This window comes from Oncorhynchus clarkii, chromosome 20, assembly GCF_045791955.1.
Source record: "Oncorhynchus clarkii lewisi isolate Uvic-CL-2024 chromosome 20, UVic_Ocla_1.0, whole genome shotgun sequence".
NCBI lineage: Eukaryota > Metazoa > Chordata > Actinopteri > Salmoniformes > Salmonidae > Oncorhynchus > Oncorhynchus clarkii.
Window position 1 is genome coordinate 12,695,797 of NC_092166.1, and position 19,657 is coordinate 12,715,453.

General features: G+C 41.6%; 3 protein-coding genes across 3 annotated transcripts; 2 read left to right on the forward strand and 1 right to left on the reverse strand.

Moving 5' to 3' along the window:
* Window positions 1-697: 697 nt before the first annotated feature.
* On the reverse strand, window positions 698-5,985 carry LOC139375921 (protein ABHD8-like). The gene is made up of 5 exons (XM_071117886.1): window positions 5,900-5,985; window positions 4,543-5,342; window positions 3,971-4,141; window positions 3,449-3,665; window positions 698-3,208 (listed from the first exon to the last, which is right to left on the reverse strand). Exons 2-5 carry the CDS (start codon window positions 5,331-5,333, stop codon window positions 2,993-2,995), a joined length of 1,395 nt encoding a protein of 464 aa, XP_070973987.1. The 5' UTR covers window positions 5,334-5,342; window positions 5,900-5,985; the 3' UTR covers window positions 698-2,992.
* Window positions 5,986-13,574: 7,589 nt separating this feature from the next.
* On the forward strand, window positions 13,575-15,062 carry LOC139377281 (uncharacterized). Its single transcript, XM_071120287.1, has 2 exons — window positions 13,575-13,743; window positions 14,181-15,062. Exons 1-2 carry the CDS (start codon window positions 13,688-13,690, stop codon window positions 14,497-14,499), a joined length of 375 nt encoding a protein of 124 aa, XP_070976388.1. The 5' UTR covers window positions 13,575-13,687; the 3' UTR covers window positions 14,500-15,062.
* A 231-nt stretch (window positions 15,063-15,293) lies between these two features.
* On the forward strand, window positions 15,294-19,601 carry LOC139375923 (DET1- and DDB1-associated protein 1-like). The gene is made up of 5 exons (XM_071117889.1): window positions 15,294-15,975; window positions 16,406-16,486; window positions 16,710-16,761; window positions 16,944-17,005; window positions 17,129-19,601. Exons 1-5 carry the CDS (start codon window positions 15,967-15,969, stop codon window positions 17,231-17,233), a joined length of 309 nt encoding a protein of 102 aa, XP_070973990.1. The 5' UTR covers window positions 15,294-15,966; the 3' UTR covers window positions 17,234-19,601.
* Window positions 19,602-19,657: the final 56 nt, after the last annotated feature.

Genomic DNA, 19,657 nt, shown 5'->3' on the forward strand with positions numbered 1-19,657 from the left:
AATGTAGAAAATAATAAAAAATAAAGAAAAACCCTTGAATGAGTAGGTTTTCTAAAACTTTTGACCGGTAGTGTACATATACAAATGACCTCAATTACCTTGACTAACCTGTACCTCCACACATTGACTCGGCACTGTTACCCCCTGTATATAGCCTCTGTTATTTTATCGTTACTTTTTTTGCTTACGTTTATTTAGTAAATATTGTCTTAATTCTATTTTCTTAAAACTGCATTGTTGGTTAAGTTAAAGGCTTGTAAGTAAGTATTTCACGGTAAGGTCTGTTGTATTGGGCGCATGTGACAAATACAATTTGACTTGATATGATTTGATTTGGTGGCATCTTTCTGTGAGGAGGTGAAAAGGCTTGTTTCTTATGATGGACAAGGACATCTCCTTTAGGCAATATGATGGGGCAAAATAATGAACACTGAGCCCGCCATAGTCAAAAATGTTACGATATAAGATAGCCTCACAAGCCTAACAGGGGGGTGGGGGGGTGGGGGGGGGTGCTCCTGGGGGGGGTACCCAGGCCTCAGAGCCAGTAATGTACACTCAAAGCCATCGTTACTTTTGTCTGTCACAATAAAATGGTCCTAATTCATTAATTCACACATTCATTTACATTCAATCATTTTCATTCATTCATTTTCATTCATTCAGTCATTAATTCACAGAAAAACAAAAAACAACCATATAATGTAAACATTTGTTTTATTTCATGCCAGGAAAGGCACATTCATACACTCAACTGAACATGTCCATATATCTGAACTGTGTGCACCTACATTCAGGCAGTGCATGAGTTCTGATGTCTAGGAATAAATGCATTAATGACATTTACACATTTTGATAGCACACTGGATAGGAGAGACTGTTTTTTTAGACATTAAGCGGAGGAATCAAATGTGCGCCCTTCAATCCATATAGCTGTCGGAACAATCTATACAGAGCCTAAGCAGACTGGATCAGCAGCACTTCATGGTATTTTTGACAGTCTACATGAATACATCTTCTTTTCAACAGCCAATTCAAACTAATTTGTTCCTCAACCTACTTGTTTCCAGTACTTATGCATTATCTTTCTGTACAGTTCATAACTCATCTCCTTAGAAATTGCATAATCATCTCTGATCCTTTCTCAGGATAATGCATATGTGAGTAAAGCATGTTAACAGTCGGAGAGATTGAATCAGATACATGTGTTACTGTGCTTCCTACTTCTTAATCACAGATCAAATCACACACTCTCATTATGAGACAAGAAAACGTTCACAAATGAGCACCTGAAAACGTATGTCCTTTAGCTTATTATCATGGACGACCTTTGACATTGCAAGCACAAACAGATTGACTGGAGGGTAGTGGAGGACAATGCTTTGCTATACTCTCTGGTAGACAGAAGAACAACATCATTCATAATGTTGTTATATCAAATTCAGAGGCAAAATGAGTTGCCCTATTGTTAGTTGAATAACTAGCATCAGTATTTAAAAATAATTGTTATGGACTACTCTTACATTATTTGGATTGCCTATCACCAAAGCTTTGGTCCAACTTCTCCTCTGTCCATAATGCCACTTAGATTATACTCTCAGAGGACAGGGGAGGTTTTTGGATTTCTCAACTGTATATTGACAAGAAAAATTCTCTAATATCTTAAAAGCCTATTCATGCAGCAACTTCAAATAGTCCAGTTAGGTTAGATAATTCATAACGTAGACACAGAGTAAGCATAGGTTTCTAAATGCATAATATTAGATAACACCGCAAAATGTTCTTGAGGCAAAATGCTGGGTATAGATGAATCACTATGTTTCAAAAGCGAACCTGTATCCTAGACTGCAGGTGTGAATGAATGCACAGACAGATACTGACTGCAACTGACAGATATTTAGTTTGCTTAAGGACATGTTTTAACAGCTTTACTTTGGCTTGATTATATTTTATGAGGTTGTTGAACTTCTATGGCCCATTTATTTAGGTGTGTGGTGTATGTCTTGTAGTAACTTGTTGCCATAACAATTACCAATCCATCCACCACTTCCATCCAGTCAACACTTTAGTCTATAACCTGCTTAGTAGGGGATGATTACCATGATGATGACCTCATGCAAACTGGATCGCAATGTGGCATGACAAATCTTACTCCCATAATACACCAGTCACTCATTGACTTGTATTTTTTAATTGTCATTTTTTTGAAAACATTTATTTAACCTTTATTTAACTAGGCAAGTCAATTAAGAACACATTCTTATTTTCAATGACGGCCTACCGGGGAACAGTGGGCTATCTTCCTTGTTCAGGGGTAGAACGACAGATTTTTACCTTGTCAGCTCGGGGATTTGATCTAGCAACCTTTCGGTTACTGGCCCAACCCTCTAACAACGAGGCTACCTGCCGTATTGTCTGGACAGTTTCACAGTTTTCCAAGTGAATTATTTTCCGCTTTGAAGTGAATCCATAATATGGACCCAGTTTTATAAGATCATCATTTCGTCAGGACACCAATCAGCAGTGAAATATTACTCACAAGATAATGGATGATAGGTAGCAAGGCGATCCACACACCATTTAATGGTCATGTCTTCCTCACTTTGGTTCACAATGGTCCACTCACCAACCAAGTTTGGTACTCGAGAGAATTACAAATGGATATTGTGTTTTAATAACATCCTCTGGACCCGAGGTCTCTCTGATTACATACACCACATGATGAAGCACAGACAGCTGTCAAAGGGGAAAGAGAAACGCGCATCTCTGTCAGATTCCTCTTCTTTCCATCCTTTTCTTCATTTTTCTTGCCACAGTCCTATTCAAATGCCAACTCTAGCTTGGAGCACCAGGTGCCTCCCCTCCACTTCCACAACAAACTCTGGCCCAGTTAATAACAGCTCTCAGCCTGCGAGCAGCCTTAAGACCACGTGCCACCTGCCAAAGACAGGCCCTCGGATTGGGTTTGCTCATGTAAAATGAGACTCATTATTGGTTATTTGTCCATGGGCTTGTTTGGTTTTGGTGTCTGGGCGACAACACCATTGACTATGACAGTCTTGTCAGGATCAGTCTTGGCGGCGTTCTTTTTGGACATGTCAGGCTCCCATAGGAAAAACTCGTGCAGGAGGGTGTTGACTGTGTCAGGGCACTCCATCATCACCATGTGACTGCCCTCCTCGATGACTTTCAGAAAAGCAAACAGAAGGATCTGAAATTAAAAGGATAATAGCTACAGTCAAGATATAAAAATTTTTACAATACGATATTAGTCATTGAATATGATGGGCTTGATATAGGGACTGTTCATAATTCATATCATAATTTAATTGAATTCCTCTTTCATAACAACTTCAAATTGAATTGACATAATGTATATTTTATATATGGGTAGTAGAGCTTCCTAACTCAATTGACATGGATTGGTATTCATAAATGTATGTCTCCTTACCTCGGCCATGCGTTGGTCCTCATCAATGGGCACAAACTTGTCGTACATGCCGTGCACCAACAGGATGGGCACGGTTAGCTCAGCGTGGTACACCTCATCCCCCTCGGGCCAGTACTGCCCGCTCATCATGGCACGCAGCACGAATGGATTCACGTTGAAGGCATTGCCCTGCTTCAGCAGCTGCTTCTCTTTGGCTCCCTGATGGGCAAACCCAGCCCTGAACATGTTGGAAAGACTCATAGCCATCAGTATTACTTGACATTCGAAATGATGTGTTACAGTAAATTCCTCTTACTCTTTGTATGCAGTAGAGGCTAAGCATTGACACTGTACACTACAGTATACATTCTGTACGAAGAGTATCTTGGTTTTGTTTTGTCTACAGCAATAGGTTGTTGTTCTATTTGTAAAGCGATGTGTTGTCATTTTGTCTACAAATGTTGTTTTGTCTGGAAATGTGTTGTTGATTTGTCTGCACTTCAATATTGTTTTGTCTACAAATAGAAGAGATGATTTCCTTACTTGAGAAAGCTCCAGGCCAGGCAGGGAGACAGGCAGTGCAGCACACAAGAAGGCAGCTGGAAGATGGAACAGAGGCTGGGCTCCAGAGCTGTGGGCCCCCCTCCATTGATCATCACTACCTTGTGAACCTGGTCTGGATACTCATGGGCTAGGAAGGTACAGAACGATACCCTGAAAGGGATATAATCAAACGTGTAAAAACAATGTATTGGGAACCTGCTGTCTAATTGGTCCCTTCATCATCACATCGTCATAACCCTGCACTCTGATTGGTCCCTTCATCGTGACATCGTCATAACCCTGTTCTTTGATTGGTCCCTTCATCGTGACATCGTCATAACCCTGCTCTCTAATTGGTCCCTTAATTGTGACATCGTCATAATGCTGCTCTTTGATTGGTTCTTCTTCATCAGTCATTGTCAGCACCAGTTTATTATGTGTTTCAAGGCATGTTCAAATACTGTTATTCATTTACTATCATGATATTCCGTCTGTTAATTGACCTAAGACATAAGATGATACTTGGTAATCAATTGACCGTTCATTTTTAACAGAGAAGCAAGCATACTGACCCATAGGAGTGCCCAATGAGGATGTTGCGTTTACGGGCGTATTTCTTGAAGATGGCACGCATGTCTTCGGCCAAGGCGTAAAAGGTGTAGGCCGCCGCAATGTGGGGGGCCGTGCTGGCCCCGTGGCCCGCCAGGTCAGGTGCGATGATCTCATACCCTAGCCGCGAGAAGAAGTCCAGCTGGCTGCCCCAGATGTCCAGCGAGCCGCCGACCCCGTGCACGAAAAAGAGCGCCACGTCCGAGTGCGTCCCCTTGCAGCTGGAGATCTCCCTCTCCGAGTCAATCATCACCATGCGCTTGGGCTTTCGGCGGCGCCGGCGAGGCGGGGGCGCGGGTTTCTGCTCCCCGACCATGGACAGGGGAGGCGCAGGTTTGGGTTCAGGAGATGTGGGCACTTCCTTATAGTCGGCCAGTTCCACCTCCACGGTGCTGCAGGGCTCCAGGTCTCCATTCTGGCACTGGACAATCTCAGAGTGCAGCACGTCACCAAGGTTCTCAATGACTAGCTGGCCGTTGCGGTAGACAGTGATCTTGCGCTTGCAGTGCACACTGCTACTGTTGTTGCTGTCTCCACTGCCCTTCTCCTGCTCTTGCTCCTTTACTTGGTCCTCCTCCGTCACTACTGGTGCCCGGCGCTCGGGCATGATGTGGCGAACCCTGAGGACTCTCCCAGGCTTCACTTCTACAAACTCGAAGGTGTCCGCTGGCTCAGAAGAGTCGACGGGCATCACCAGGCTGGCAGCCTTCCCAGTCAGACAGCACAGGATCCCATCTGTAATGCTGGTCAGCATGGTGCCTGCCTGCAGAGACAAATCCATGAGAAATGCCAACGAGCTATCTTTTTCATTGAGAAAATGACATTTTCAAATTGATAGGTAGTAAGTACTGTGGTAAGAACATGAGGTAATCACAGGAGGCTGGTGTAATTTCAATTGGGGAGAATGGGCTTGTGGTAATGGCTGGAACGGAATAAGTGGAACGGTATCAAATACATCAAACATGGTTTCCATGTGTTTGATGCCATTCCATTTGCTCTATTCAAGCCATTATTATGAGCCGTCCTCACCTCAGCAGCCTCCACTGTAGGTAACATAATCTGAGTGTCGACAAAGTCTCTGATTATAACATACCGTATATACACAACAAACATAGTATAACAACCTAAAAATGAGTTCCCCCTGGCTCTCACCACAACAATTCACCACATAGAAAACTACAAAACAGTTATTTGTACATGACAATTGCTCCATGATAAACACCCTAGGGTTTCTCAATCATTAAGCTTTCAATTCAAAAAGTACCAGTTTCACACTGGGTTCAACATCAGTCCATATATAACAGTAAAAACAATACCCACTTTGTCTTAGTGTGGAGAAGCAGAATCCATTCACATAATGACCTAGACACAAACTAAGAATAGACAAGGCTCTTCTAAAATGGCCCCTGGGCCCTAGGGTATAAATAGAATGTTAGCAATGGCACAGCTGGGTTCATGCCAACTGCTCACTGACTGTATGCATTCCATGTGCCAATAGGGTTTGGTTTTCAGTACACCAGCAGACGATGGTCTTTCCGAAGACGGTTATGTCCAATAATGGCTCAAGAGGTTTTTGGCAGTCGGGTACTGGAGTATTTTATATCACATTGTTTAAATATAGACACATAGACTGTCAACAGGAAGCAGAACAGAAGTGGCGTATCTACAATATGTGTTGGAACTTGGATCCAGACTTCATTGTTTCCTATGTACAGTAACTGTGTCTCTGCTAACGTAACCTAATTTAAACTGTTGGTCTATCATTTAAATATCTTATGTAAAGCTGGAGTTTATGATCTATTTATGCTTACAAATTATGATCCCGGCCATGCAAGACATTTGATTGAGTTTCCAATCAATAACGTTCACCGATATGATTAAATCATGCTCATAGCTACAGTCAGTGTGGTCTAGGGAAAACTACCACAGCCATTTTCAATTCTCAGGAAAGTGTTGCCTACACAACAGGGAGGCTTTTCTAATGATGAGTTTGTGGAAACCATTCCTATAAAAGCTGACCTGACACACTGGCTTTAATCAACATTTATATTTCGCTCCTGTTATTCACACCAAGGTCACACCATTGACTTATATAAATGTCAAGCCACACACACGCGCATGCACACACACGCACACGCACACACACACGCACACAATAATAATGGCAGAGCTCTGACGGGAAGGGTGATGTGACTCAAGTTCACCCTTCTCTCACTCACTACCCACCTCCAATCACCTTCAACCCCGGATTCATATTCTAGCTTTACACATTATTTATTCACAATAAGGGGAGATGTGTCTTTAATGATTAATACTCGCGGGTGCATTTTAAACAGACTAAGTCTCAAATCAAATCAAATCAAATTTTATTTGTCACATACACATAGTTAGCAGATGTTAATGCGAGTGTAGCGAAATGCTTGTGCTTCTAGTTCCGACAATGCAGTAATAACAAGTAATCTAACTAACAATTCCAAAACTACTGTCTTGTACACAGTGTAAGGGGATAAAGAATATGTACATAAAGATATATGAATGAGTGATGGTACAGAGCAGCATAGACAAGATACAGTAGATGGTATCGAGTACAGTATGTGCAAATGAGATGAGTATGTAAACAAAGTGGCATAGTTTAAAGTGGCTAGTGATACATGTATTACATAAGGATACAGTCGATGATATAGAGTACAGTATATACGTATGCATATGAGATGAATAATGTAGGGTAAGTAACATTATATAAGGTAGCATTGTTTAAAGTGGCTAGTGATATATTTACATAATTTCCCATCAATTCCCATTATTAAAGTGGCTGGAGTTGAGTCAGTGTCAGTGTGTTGGCAGCAGCCACTCAGTGTTAGTGGTGGTTGTTTAACAGTCTGATGGCCTTGAGATAGAAGCTGTTTTTCAGTCTCTCGGTCCCAGCTTTGATGCACCTGTACTGACCTCGCCTTCTGGATGATAGCGGGGTGAACAGGCAGTGGCTCGGGTGGTTGATGTCCTTGATGATCTTTATGGCCTTCCTGTGACATCGGGTGGTGTAGGTGTCCTGGAGGGCAGGTAGTTTGCCCCCGGTGATGCGTTGTGCAGACCTCACTACCCTCTGGAGAGCCTTACGGTTGAGGGCGGTGCAGTTGCCATACCAGGCGGTGATACAGCCCGCCAGGATGCTCTCGATTGTGCATCTGTAGAAGTTTGTGAGTGCTTTTGGTGACAAGCCGAATTTCTTCAGCCTCCTGAGGTTGAAGAGGCGCTGCTGCGCCTTCTTCACGATGCTGTCTGTGTGAGTGGACCAATTCAGTTTGTCTGTGATGTGTATGCCGAGGAACTTAAAACTTGCTACCCTCTCCACTACTGTTCCATCGATGTGGATAGGGGGGTGTTCCCTCTGCTGTTTCCTGAAGTCCACAATCATCTCCTTAGTTTTGTTGACGTTGAGTGTGAGGTTATTTTCCTGACACCACACTCCGAGGGCCCTCACCTCCTCCCTGTAGGCAGTCTCGCCGTTGTTGGTAATCAAGCCTACCACTGTTGTGTCGTCCGCAAACTTGATGATTGAGTTGGAGGCGTGCGTGGCCACACAGTCGTGGGTGAACAGGGAGTACAGGAGAGGGCTCAGAACGCACCCTTGTGGGGCCCCAGTGTTGAGGATCAGCGGGGAGGAGATGTTGTTGCCTACCCTCACCACCTGGGGGCGGCCCGTCAGGAAGTCCAGTACCCAGTTGCACAGGGCGGGGTCGAGACCCAGGGTCTCGAGCTTGATGACGAGCTTGGAGGGTACTATGGTGTTGAATGCCGAGCTGTAGTCGATGAACAGCATTCTCACATAGGTATTCCTCTTGTCCAGATGGGTTAGGGCAGTGTGCAGTGTGGTTGAGATTGCATCGTCTGTGGACCTATTTGGGCGGTAAGCAAATTGGAGTGGGTCTAGGGTGTCAGGTAGGGTGGAGGTGATATGGTCCTTGACTAGTCTCTCAAAGCACTTCATGATGACGGATGTGAGTGCTACGGGGCGGTAGTCGTTTAGCTCAGTTACCTTAGCTTTCTTGGGAACAGGAACAATGGTGGCCCTCTTGAAGCATGTGGGAACAGCAGACTGGTATAGGGATTGATTGAATATGTCCGTAAACACACCGGCCAGCTGGTCTGCGCATGCTCTGAGGGCGCGGCTGGGGATGCCGTCTGGGCCTGCAGCCTTGCGAGGGTTAACACGTTTAAATGTCTTACTCACCTCGGCTGCAGTGAAGGAGAGACCGCATGTTTTCGTTGCAGGCCGTGTCAGTGGCACTGTATTGTCCTCAAAGCGGGCAAAAAAGTTATTTAGTCTGCCTGGGAGCAAGACATCCTGGTCCGTGACTGGGCTGGATTTCTTCCTGTAGTCCGTGATTGACTGTAGACCTTGCCACATGCCTCTTGTATCTGAGCCGTTGAATTGAGATTCTACTTTGTCTCTGTACTGGCGCTTAGCTTGTTTGATAGCCTTGCGGAGGGAATAGCTGCACTGTTTGTATTCGGTCATGTTACCAGACACCTTGCCCTGATTAAAAGCAGTGGTTCGCGCTTTCAGTTTCACACGAATGCTGCCATCAATCCACGGTTTCTGGTTAGGGAATGTTTTAATCGTTGCTATGGGAACGACATCTTCAACGCACGTTCTAATGAACTCGCACACCGAATCAGCGTATTCGTCAATGTTGTTATCTGACGCAATACGAAACATCTCCCAGTCCACGTGATGGAAGCAGTCTTGGAGTGTGGAGTCAGCTTGGTCGGACCAGCGTTGGACAGACCTCAGCGTGGGAGCCTCTTGTTTTAGTTTCTGTCTGTAGGCAGGGATCAACAAAATGGAGTCGTGGTCAGCTTTTCCGAAAGGGGGGCGGGGCAGGGCCTTATATGCGTCGCGGAAGTTAGAGTAACAATGATCCAAGGTCTTTCCACCCCTGGTTGCGCAATCGATATGCTGATAAAATTTAGGGATTGTTTTAGGGAAGAACTCATTGTTCTATCTCTTTACTCTTACATGTAATTGAAATGTCCATCTGTGTAATGATTGCCATTAAAATGCTGAATAGCAGCATATAAAACTGCTGTGTACGTATATTCCAATTCCCGACCCAGATGTGTATGCTAATCGCTGACGCTGACCTAGCGAAGTTTATTAAGAAAATGAGGTGCACTGGGAAATGAGAGGCTTCTTATGCCAAAAACAAGTTTTGTTTAGCTTAACGATTTTGAGAGTGCAGGTTTGGCGAAGGTAAGTTAATGAAGTTTGGTTTAATATACCGATGGGACATCAGAAAGCAGGTAATGGGGAGAGAGGAGGGGCCATTGATCCTGGTAAATGACACCTCTGCATGAGGTGCAGCTTATTGCTCACTCTATCCCTGCCTCCACACACACAGGGGAGTTCATTAACGTATTGAAGTGGCACACAGGGATCAATGTTTGGCTGAGGGGGAGAGGGATTGAGAGAGGGAGTGAGATGAGAAAGAGGGAGTGGAGGAGTGAAGGTGGATAAGGAGAGAGGCAGGGACGGAGAGGGTGCGAGAAAGAAGGAAGGAAAGAGAAATAGAGTGAGAAAGACGGAGAGAATTTATTGAGAGTGTTGTGAAGGTTGATGCACCCTGTACTATCCTGTTTCATCCAGGAGCCAAGTGAAATGTGTGATTGCCTTTCCTTGGTGGGTCAATATGGTGAGCTGCTACAAGCAGTGAGTGAGCCATTAATCATATGAACATCTGCTACCTTCACAACATTCAATAGACACATCTAAATGTGTATTTATTTAACGTGATGACCTCTAAATCATTACATTAAGTTTAGGGTTCAGGATAGTGGATAATATGTGTAATAGCACTGCGAAAGCCATGACATATAGGCATATACTGCATCTCCCTTATGTAATAGCATATCATATTGAGGTTATTATATCATCTGATCGTATCAGGCATGATATAAGACTGAACAGAAAGTATGTTGGAGGTGGACTTCCCTCCACGGGGTGAGGTGATGATTGATAAACCTCGAAGAGACTTGCACTACACTCGTGTGAATACTCTATCCGCACACCGTAGCTCACTAAACAACGCACCGTGGTTCGCCAAAAAATGGGTAGTCTCGGTTCCGATTCAATTCGTGCCGTGGTGCGGTTCGCTGCTGGTGAGAACGCAGTCCGTACAATGGAAAATATTATGGTTATTGTTTGATTGCGAGCATTTGATGAAATACACGCAGCATCATAACCTGAGATCTCTGAAACGTTCGGTGAGTAGCAGCGCATTTAAGAGCGCATCCGATGAAGATTAGGGGATACCGGGGCTATACCAAGGATATAGGCTACTGAATTCACGTCGCAGTGCTGTTTCCTCCCGTCAGCCCAAAGCGAAAGTAATATGAAGATTGCGACAAGTGATGCTTCATGATAATCACAAAGGGTTGTAACGTGAGCATTTTTGTCTAATAAACAAATTACTTGAAGGGACACGTGTTTTTTTTTTATTAGGAATTGTAGTTCGTTTACATTTGGCAATGTGAAACCAACCGGACCAAATTATAAAAAATACAAACGATAATAACAATAGTCGAACTCGGATTTGAACTATAGCTCAAAACTATGCGCGAAAACGACCTAAAATGCAAAGGACCATTCGACTCAACGTTCCCTGACATTTAATCCCACGTATTAAGGTCGAAAATTAAAGTGAGATTTGAATATTAATTCTCGAGCATGGAGATTTGAATATGAATTCTCGAGCATTCTCGAACATGCAACGTTATGGTTGTGGGTTCGATTCCCGTAGTGGCCCAGAACTGTAAAAAAAAAAATACGAAAATGTATGCACTCACTACTGTAAATCGCTCTGCATAAGAGCGTCTGCTAAATGACTAAAATGTCAATTAAATGAGTTTGCAAGTGGACTGCCTCTAAATTCTCTCACCCATGTTACTCAGCCATTTTACTATTTGATCTGCAATGCAGAATTAGGTTGATTATTCAAGCGTCATGTTTAACACACATTTGGTAGGCTATGTGCTCTAGTTTTCCACCCACACACTAGGCCTCCAGTAGCCTAATACATTCTGATGCATATGTAGAGTATTCAAAATACCTGGTTTGGAGGACCACTGAATCTACGATTACAAAAATGTATCAAGTCTGTAAAGAAATGCAAATGTGCAATTTATAACTAGTTATGTTTGTACTACCTATAAACATATAATGTACCACAGAGCGCAGTCAAATTCAGGTAAAACAATTGAGCATACGATCATTTTTTAAATATTTTTTTTCAAAACTATTATGAAATATTTAACCATTTGCCAAATAGCCACTACAGTAGCCTATATATATGGTAAGAGGACCATGAGCAAGATACAGTATATACCAACAACATAAATCAATATTGAGTTGGTGTGTTGCGCATTAATGCATCATGATTGACATCTATTTATCTGAATTCCCATTATGAAACATAAAATATACTGTTTCAGATATGGTATCAATTTGAAACAACATATAGTAATAACGTTTACTGGTGCACACAGGCCTATTTTTAAATGAAATTCTTACCTTACTGATGATGATTAAGGATGATCAGAAATATGATGCTCCTCTCCCATAAAACGATAGTCAATAGGTTGTTTATAATTAACTGCAGCTGAAAAGTCTGTTGCATTGGTTGCAATATTAGTATAATTCAAAAGCAACCTGCCAGATGGAGAAGTTGATAATTGTCTTTACCTAGAGATGGTTTACATCTTACTAATCAAACAAATGGAATAAGGCTTTAAATCGAAGTAATGCACACTAGGAAAGTGTGCCAATTGCAATTTTAAAGTGACCATAGTAATGACAGATAGCAATGCTTTTTCGATCAGCATCCTTCGGCGCTGCGCACACGGGCGAGATGCTACCAACCCTATTGCCCTTGTTGTTTTCCGCATCCACGGAATTCTCCTCTCAGCTTCCTTCTGCTGTTGAATGACAAGAAATATAGCGAATAAGCCACAAACATTGGTTCTACTAAAGCCAATAGGATGTCTTGTATTCCTGTTGCTAAGGCCGGGTGGGGAAATCAAGAGATTCACATTCCATAGGCATGTGTGTGTGTGTGTGTGTGTGTGTGTGTGTGTGTGTGTGTGTGTGTGTGTGTGTGTGTGTGCGTGTGCGTGTGTATATGTGTATGTGTGTCTTGATTTTTATATAAGTCAATGTGACATGTAGCTAGATGGGTGAATGGATGGATGAACCCATACAGATGAAATAGAAAAGTAGAAAAACATGTGGAAAAAGATGTGCGTGAGATGAGCAGCATCAACACTGCAGCATCTGGGACTACATGACTCCTTCTTCTGTCTGGTAACTAGATCATTGGCCAGGTCCTTTCAAGGGGAGTCCTGTAGCATCCTGCAGCCTTCTTCAAGATGTCACAGCGAAATCAGAGAAATAACTGACCTCCACCAGCCTCTCCACTGCTACAGGTGGAATTGCATTATTCTTCCTATTCCAAGCCGAAATGAACCATGAAAGACATTTAAGAGAATTAGAAAAGCACCTGCATGGCAAGATGGTGCTGGGGGCCATGAAAAAGGTTACCTACAACTCCCTGAAGTTTCACAACTTAATTATCATCTGAATTATCCAAGAAATGGCACATCAAGTTGTAATTAATTTAGCATAAAAAGCATAAAACAACTACTCACCCACGTGTGTAATACTATCATATTCGAAGCTCTGGCTGTAAGCGATAACAGGCTGTAGAAAATATGTTACTATAAGTAATATATCGAAATACATGGTGATAAATAAAACATGCATTTAGATATATGTTGTAATATATCTATGAAATAGATAAAATGTTTTTTAAAACGTTAAAATACAAGTACTTAAATACGCATGTATTTGTCTAAAATCTCCATACTTTAAGTGGATTATCTCCATTTCAATTCAACATCTTTGCGTTCAAACGCTTGTGACCTTGCACTTCGATTGGATGAAAAACGAGAGCCAATCGTAGCTCTGAATGGAACGAGGGTGCTTAGCGAATACCCCAGTGGCCTAGCTAGCTAGCCAAGTCAGCGATATAGCCGTCTAAAATATTGTCTAAAATGAATATTATCAGGTCGTCATTTTCCCGGTTTCATGGAGTGATATGCTTCACCAGGTAAATTAGCTACGATCTTCTAATGAATATGAAAAGTGTATGTTTTAGAAGTCCTCGTGGCATGACATGTTCAGGTTCCACGTATACTAGGTAGCTAGCTACTGTAAGATGGCTAACTTTCTGGATATGTGAATGATGTTGCTGGCTTTCTTTGCACGTTTGATGCCACCCTCCACGTCTTACCACATCAAATGTGTTGCATACATGGTTGGATTTACTTAAAAAAATGTTTGAATGTTAAGTGAACTAGCTATCCATGAACTGATGATAACTAACTCTCATGACAAAGTCTGCTTTAAAAAAAAAACGAAACTAGCTATACATTTTCACAAACCAACAGCCATATTTTCCTAAAGCTTGAATGCGTTCCCACTCTGCTGAATAGTTTGCATGGTTAAATCATAAAACTAACATCCCGTACGTTTATTATCAAACAGGATTGTTGCACCACAGCTTCCAGCATCCAGTGGCCACCAGCCACGAGCACTGAGTGGTTGGGTGCTGTCCCGGGCCAGTGTACCTCCCCAGACCTCTCGGTGTGGACCTCTCACATCACAGGCAGAGGGGGCAGGGGTGTTTCAGCAACTCCCCTGGTACCACCAGCAGATTCGCACAGGGAAGCGGGGCACAGAGTATCAGCCCAAGAATATAAAGCGTAAGAGGACCCATGGCTGGATCAAGAGGATCAGCACTCAGGGTGGCATCGAGGTGATTCTCCGAAGAATGCTGAAAGGGCGAAAATCCCTGTCACACTAAGCACCCAATGGACAAACGTTTTTTGGTGAACTTATTGAAGTACCCAGGTTTTGCCACCACTGTTGAGAAAAAGCATAACAACTTCAAGACTTACTGGCCCAGTTGTGTGTAGAACTGAATGTCAGTTATTGGATATGCGAAGGCAGATGTTTGTCCATGTAAATATATATATATTTTACACACTTTGACAAATGTTTTCCCATCATGTATTTCAGCAACTATCTTGTAGAGGCTTAGAAGTAGTTCAGAGCCTTGCTGTTGCAATCAGTGAATTTGAAATGGCTTATGACCTTGTTAATTCATGCAGGATGAAAGTTGTGATAAAAGACCCAAAGTTGTACATGTCAACATACAGTGGTGGGGTTGAACTAGGTCCAGAATTTGAATATTGTACTTTAATAAATAGGTGCTGGGCTATAAGCATCTGTGCTATTCAGTTGCTGCTAAAATAGATAGACCTGACCTTCATCAATTTTAAAGCTAATACACGTGTCATTCAAGTCTTTGTCTTGCTCAAATAAAAGCTGTCTTGAGTTTCTGAATAAATAAACTTTGTAAAGTTGCATGAGCGTGTGTAGTTGGTACAAGTCAGTGGGGTTTGAGATGATGCAACAAATTAAATATATACATTTCTGGGAATAATATCTACTTGTTAGGAAATTACCAATTTGAAAAGATACTTGAAATTAAAAAATAATTCATTTGTTGTTACTGCGCATGTTTCTGACCACCTTGTTGCCGTGACGTTACATGTGAAGGCATCTGCAGTAAGGGTCAAAGCTCCTCTTCCCATTGGCGGGCTGGTTTCTCACGGAAACACTAGTGGCCCAATGAGCATTGTACTGTGTCATTCTACGATTGTCCATCTTCTCCTGTAGCCAATGGAGCATCAGACAAGAGGACGAAGAACGCCCATACACGGACTAGGAACAGAAATGGAGTAGATGGACTTGTTATCTTATACCGCAGCTCTTGTTACGCTAAGTTGCGTGCTAAGCTAGCAATCAATCAATGAAGTACAGTATGCTTTGTAATTCGATGCAACACAGTTTTATTAGTGTCTAAGTCAAAACTAATTTGACAAGTAACACATCTTTATTTGATTGTAGCATATTCTATTCGAATTTGTAAACAACCAGTGATTTCTTAGCTACGACAAAACACTGGCTATAATAGTAGCTAGCTAACGTTAGCGAGTTGCTAGCTGGAGAGACAAGCTTGGCTAGTTAGCTAGCTGGTGGTCAATTGCTAGTTTATTAAATACTTGGAAATGACTTGGAATTTATGTACATATTCGATGTACTTTGTGTAATCTTGAATATTTGAGAAAGCCACGGCTAAATATCACATTTTCATAGCTAGCTAAGCAGGTTCGTGTTGTTGCTAGCAGATTTTCCACGCGCATCAGCTAACGTTAGCTAGCAACTTTTTTTTGCCTGTGTCGTCTTTCTGGGGTGAAAAGCCACCATGGATAAGGTAACGTCTCTTTAATTTATTTTAGGTAGTTATCAAGCTAAACATGTAACAGTTACTGTATGGGGGGGGGGGGGGGGCAGTTGACTGCTAACTAACGTTAGTTGGCTACCATGTTTTTAGTTTGAACTCGCTTACGTAGTTAGGAAATGTGTTTACTTTTGGATCCTCAACTGACTTAGCTAACTGGATATGACAGTTAGAAAAGAGACATTGGGCTTATATCATAAAACATATTGTCCCTTGCTAACTACTCATCTTATTTATTAGCTCACTAACTAGCTATGTCATTTGTGTAGGTACAGTAATTGCTCAGTTGGCTATCCCAGGAACATGTTTCCCAATCCTACTGTTCAGACTTGAAGCATCCTAAAAAGTTTGAAAAGTCTGTCAGCCTGGGTCATTTCTCACACTTGCCACTTTTCCTAAACAGGCAGATTTTTTAAAAGGACTACCTGTCTTCAACAAAAGCAATTTCAGCAGATTTCACGCAGATTCTGTCTGCAAAACTTCAGTAAGTGTTATCCTAGCCATACAATTTCTGTAAGTCAATGCAATCTCAAATGAATGGGATTGTTTGGCATTTCACCTGTATTGGAGATCATGAAATGCCAAAGTCCAAAATAGATATTGTGCCAAACAATGCCATCATTTAGTTGAGCTTTGTTATATTTATTGATGTTTGAGACTTATACTTGATTTAAACTCTTTATCACTGATTTCTGTATTTGTTTCAGAACCGGAGGCCCTCTGTGTATCTTCCAATTCGGGAGTATCCATCAGAACAGAGTGAGTGTCCCCTCCGATTCAAATGGTACTCTGACACAGTATCTGTGCTGATGTGTACTTTGGATGAGAATGGTGTGAAGTTTGAGTAATAAAGTTTACACATTATTGATCTATATTTACAACGTTAATGCATTCTTTGTGATTTATATTGGTTTTGATCTAATATATATATTTCCTTCAAGTCATTGTCACAGAGAAGACAAATATTCTATTGAGATACCTTCACCAACAGTGGGACAAAAAGGTAAAGTAATGGGAAAGTTGATACCTTGGAAAGTCATAATGTATTGTTCCTTTACACGATATGGGCACTGTATTGTTTCATATATGTTAGCTAGTTTTCCAACCCCTCTCCATGTCTTAACAGAATGCAGCCAAAAAGCGGGAGCAGGAGCACAGTGAGGGGGAGAACACTGCACCTCCCCGGAAAATTGCCAGAACGGACAGTCAGGAGTTGAATGAGGACTCGTAGAGTGCTGTGTCATCAACATGCAACACACACACAATTATGGATAGAGAAGCACACAAGCAAAGTGCATTTGACAGACAGGACAGACCACTGCCTACATTGTTCAACATGAACTTGGGACGCTGACAGTTTTGTCTCTTTGTATTTTATTTCCTTTTGTATTTTTATTTTCTTTCCCTTAACTTCGATTGGCACACAGCTGAACAGTTCTGCCTTGATAACAAAAGGCAAAATAACATTATCTCCTCCCCTGCAAATTCATTGTTGCTTGACCATGTTTCTACATTTCTATTGCTCTGTTTGCTTTCATTCATTTACTTGTACTTCATCTGTACTTTGACCTGTGTTTTTTAAAGTCATGTCCATTTAATCAATTAAATTGCATGCCATTTATATCCTTCTGGGCTTGGAGTGAATAGAATATGGTCTCCATTGCCTCAGTTTAAGTTTGTGATTATACTGTTACACTGAAAGATGCATGAGAGATCCCCAACAATTATTACGGTGACTGGAAAATGACGACAGTGTTTAGACTTTAGATTGAATTAGTCTCAGGTTGTTATGGGGAATGCTGTATTCGTGAAGGTGTTGATGTCTCTCCTGGTTTGAGTGATTTAATTGCCTTAATGGAAACGTGTTTCTTGGTCATTTAAGGAACCTCCCTCTGTTTACATTGTGATGTCATTGGAGGAAATACACACTGTTAATGAGAGTGAGGATATGGAGAATGCTTCCACGGGGTCATATTGGGGCTCATTTAAAGGCATACCAAATGCAAACCTTTAGAGCTCGCCAGCTTGTACTCCTAAAAAAACTGAGCCCCAAAAGTGTTATATTCCTATGGGAGAAAAAATGGGGTTTTGGGATAAATGGTTTAGGAACCGTTTTGTTCAATGAGATAATGAGTAAGTTAACATTACTTTTTTGAATTATGAAGCCTTTATGTCCTTGTTTTAATTACATAAATGCTTAAAAATTCACATAAAGTGACGTTAGCTGATTAATGTTATTTCATAGAAGAAAAAGTATACGATTTCCAAAACCATATTAATTTCCCCATAGGCTTTGGCCAACGAGCCATGACTGAGTTAGTGCCTACAAAAGACGCCATTACTATTGCTCTCTATACAGTATAAAAACAGACCAATTTTGTAGCAACGCATAACAAATGATGCTCAATATGTTTGTCAAAACTTTGTTTCCACTTAGACTCTAGCAGCTAGATTGCCATCACATCTAGAATTATCTTGAAACATAAGTGTTTGTGGATATTATAACACTTATGACTGTTAACATGGTATGGCTCCACAAGTAAACATATAGCTCGCTGCCAAGACTAAACTTGGCTCAGGTACTTTGATGGCTCCACAAGTAAAACCATAAGCTGCTAAATTGCAACTTGGCATAATCGATCTGTGTGAACCTATAGTATATGTCTTGCTTTAGTCAATATGTGGGATACATGTGCAATTCAGGTGTATAGAACCTTGTCTCAAAGTGGTCCGCCGTATAAGGCGTGCTGTTAAACTGTTAATGTGGGGCATAGTTGTGTTTGTAACATTATCGACAGCTGTAAATACACAAGTGGAGAGTATTGTTCCTGATCCGCTCTCTATCCTTCTGCTGCTACTTACAAAGATCTGGTATTGTCTAATGAGTCGTTAATCCTGTCCAAAACTATGAGTTATAAAAGTTTGTGTGTATATGGTTTGCTTCTTCAGACCATTATCAAGTAATAGTTCAAGGACTTGCAGGGTCCAGAACCTTTAGATCATTAGATCCTTGTATCTTACCTGTTTGAATGCATGTACAGTTGAAACTCTGCAGGCCATATGTTTAAGGTGGTGTCAGCTCATCTTGTTTGAGTTGATCTTGAGGCTGGCTGACGATCAGCTACCATTATGTTCCTTGGTGAAGCTAGCTGTCTACATGTGTTAATGTTGAGAGTTCTTTCCAAAGGTAGACACGTGTTTTGAAGATGATGCACTCCCTCCCTCATTCAGTTCTCAACCGTAAACTGTGTGATGACCTGTATAGACATTGTGTGCTGTGATTTAAACTGTGTGAATGTGGGGCCATGCCATATAAAAGCACTTGTCTTGGGACCTTACTCCTGTTGATTTAAATGAAAACGCTTTAAATATTTGCCCATTACATTTTGAGCTCATTTTTTGACCATTGACCGTTCCAATGGGCAAAAGTTTATTGATTGTTTCTCTTTAAAACCAACAGCTGCAAGCTAAAAAAAAAAACAATTTTTTTGGTTGATTTCATATGGCAATGACCCTCTGCAAAGATGTGCTTTCAAGAGTACTTTATGTTTCAATACTTTGGATCGTTGGTCTCAATAAAGTGATCTGGGATGTGTCAAGTTGCTGATGAACGTTTGTTTGTACTGTCTGAGCCTCCATGACGTTTGTGTTTCCT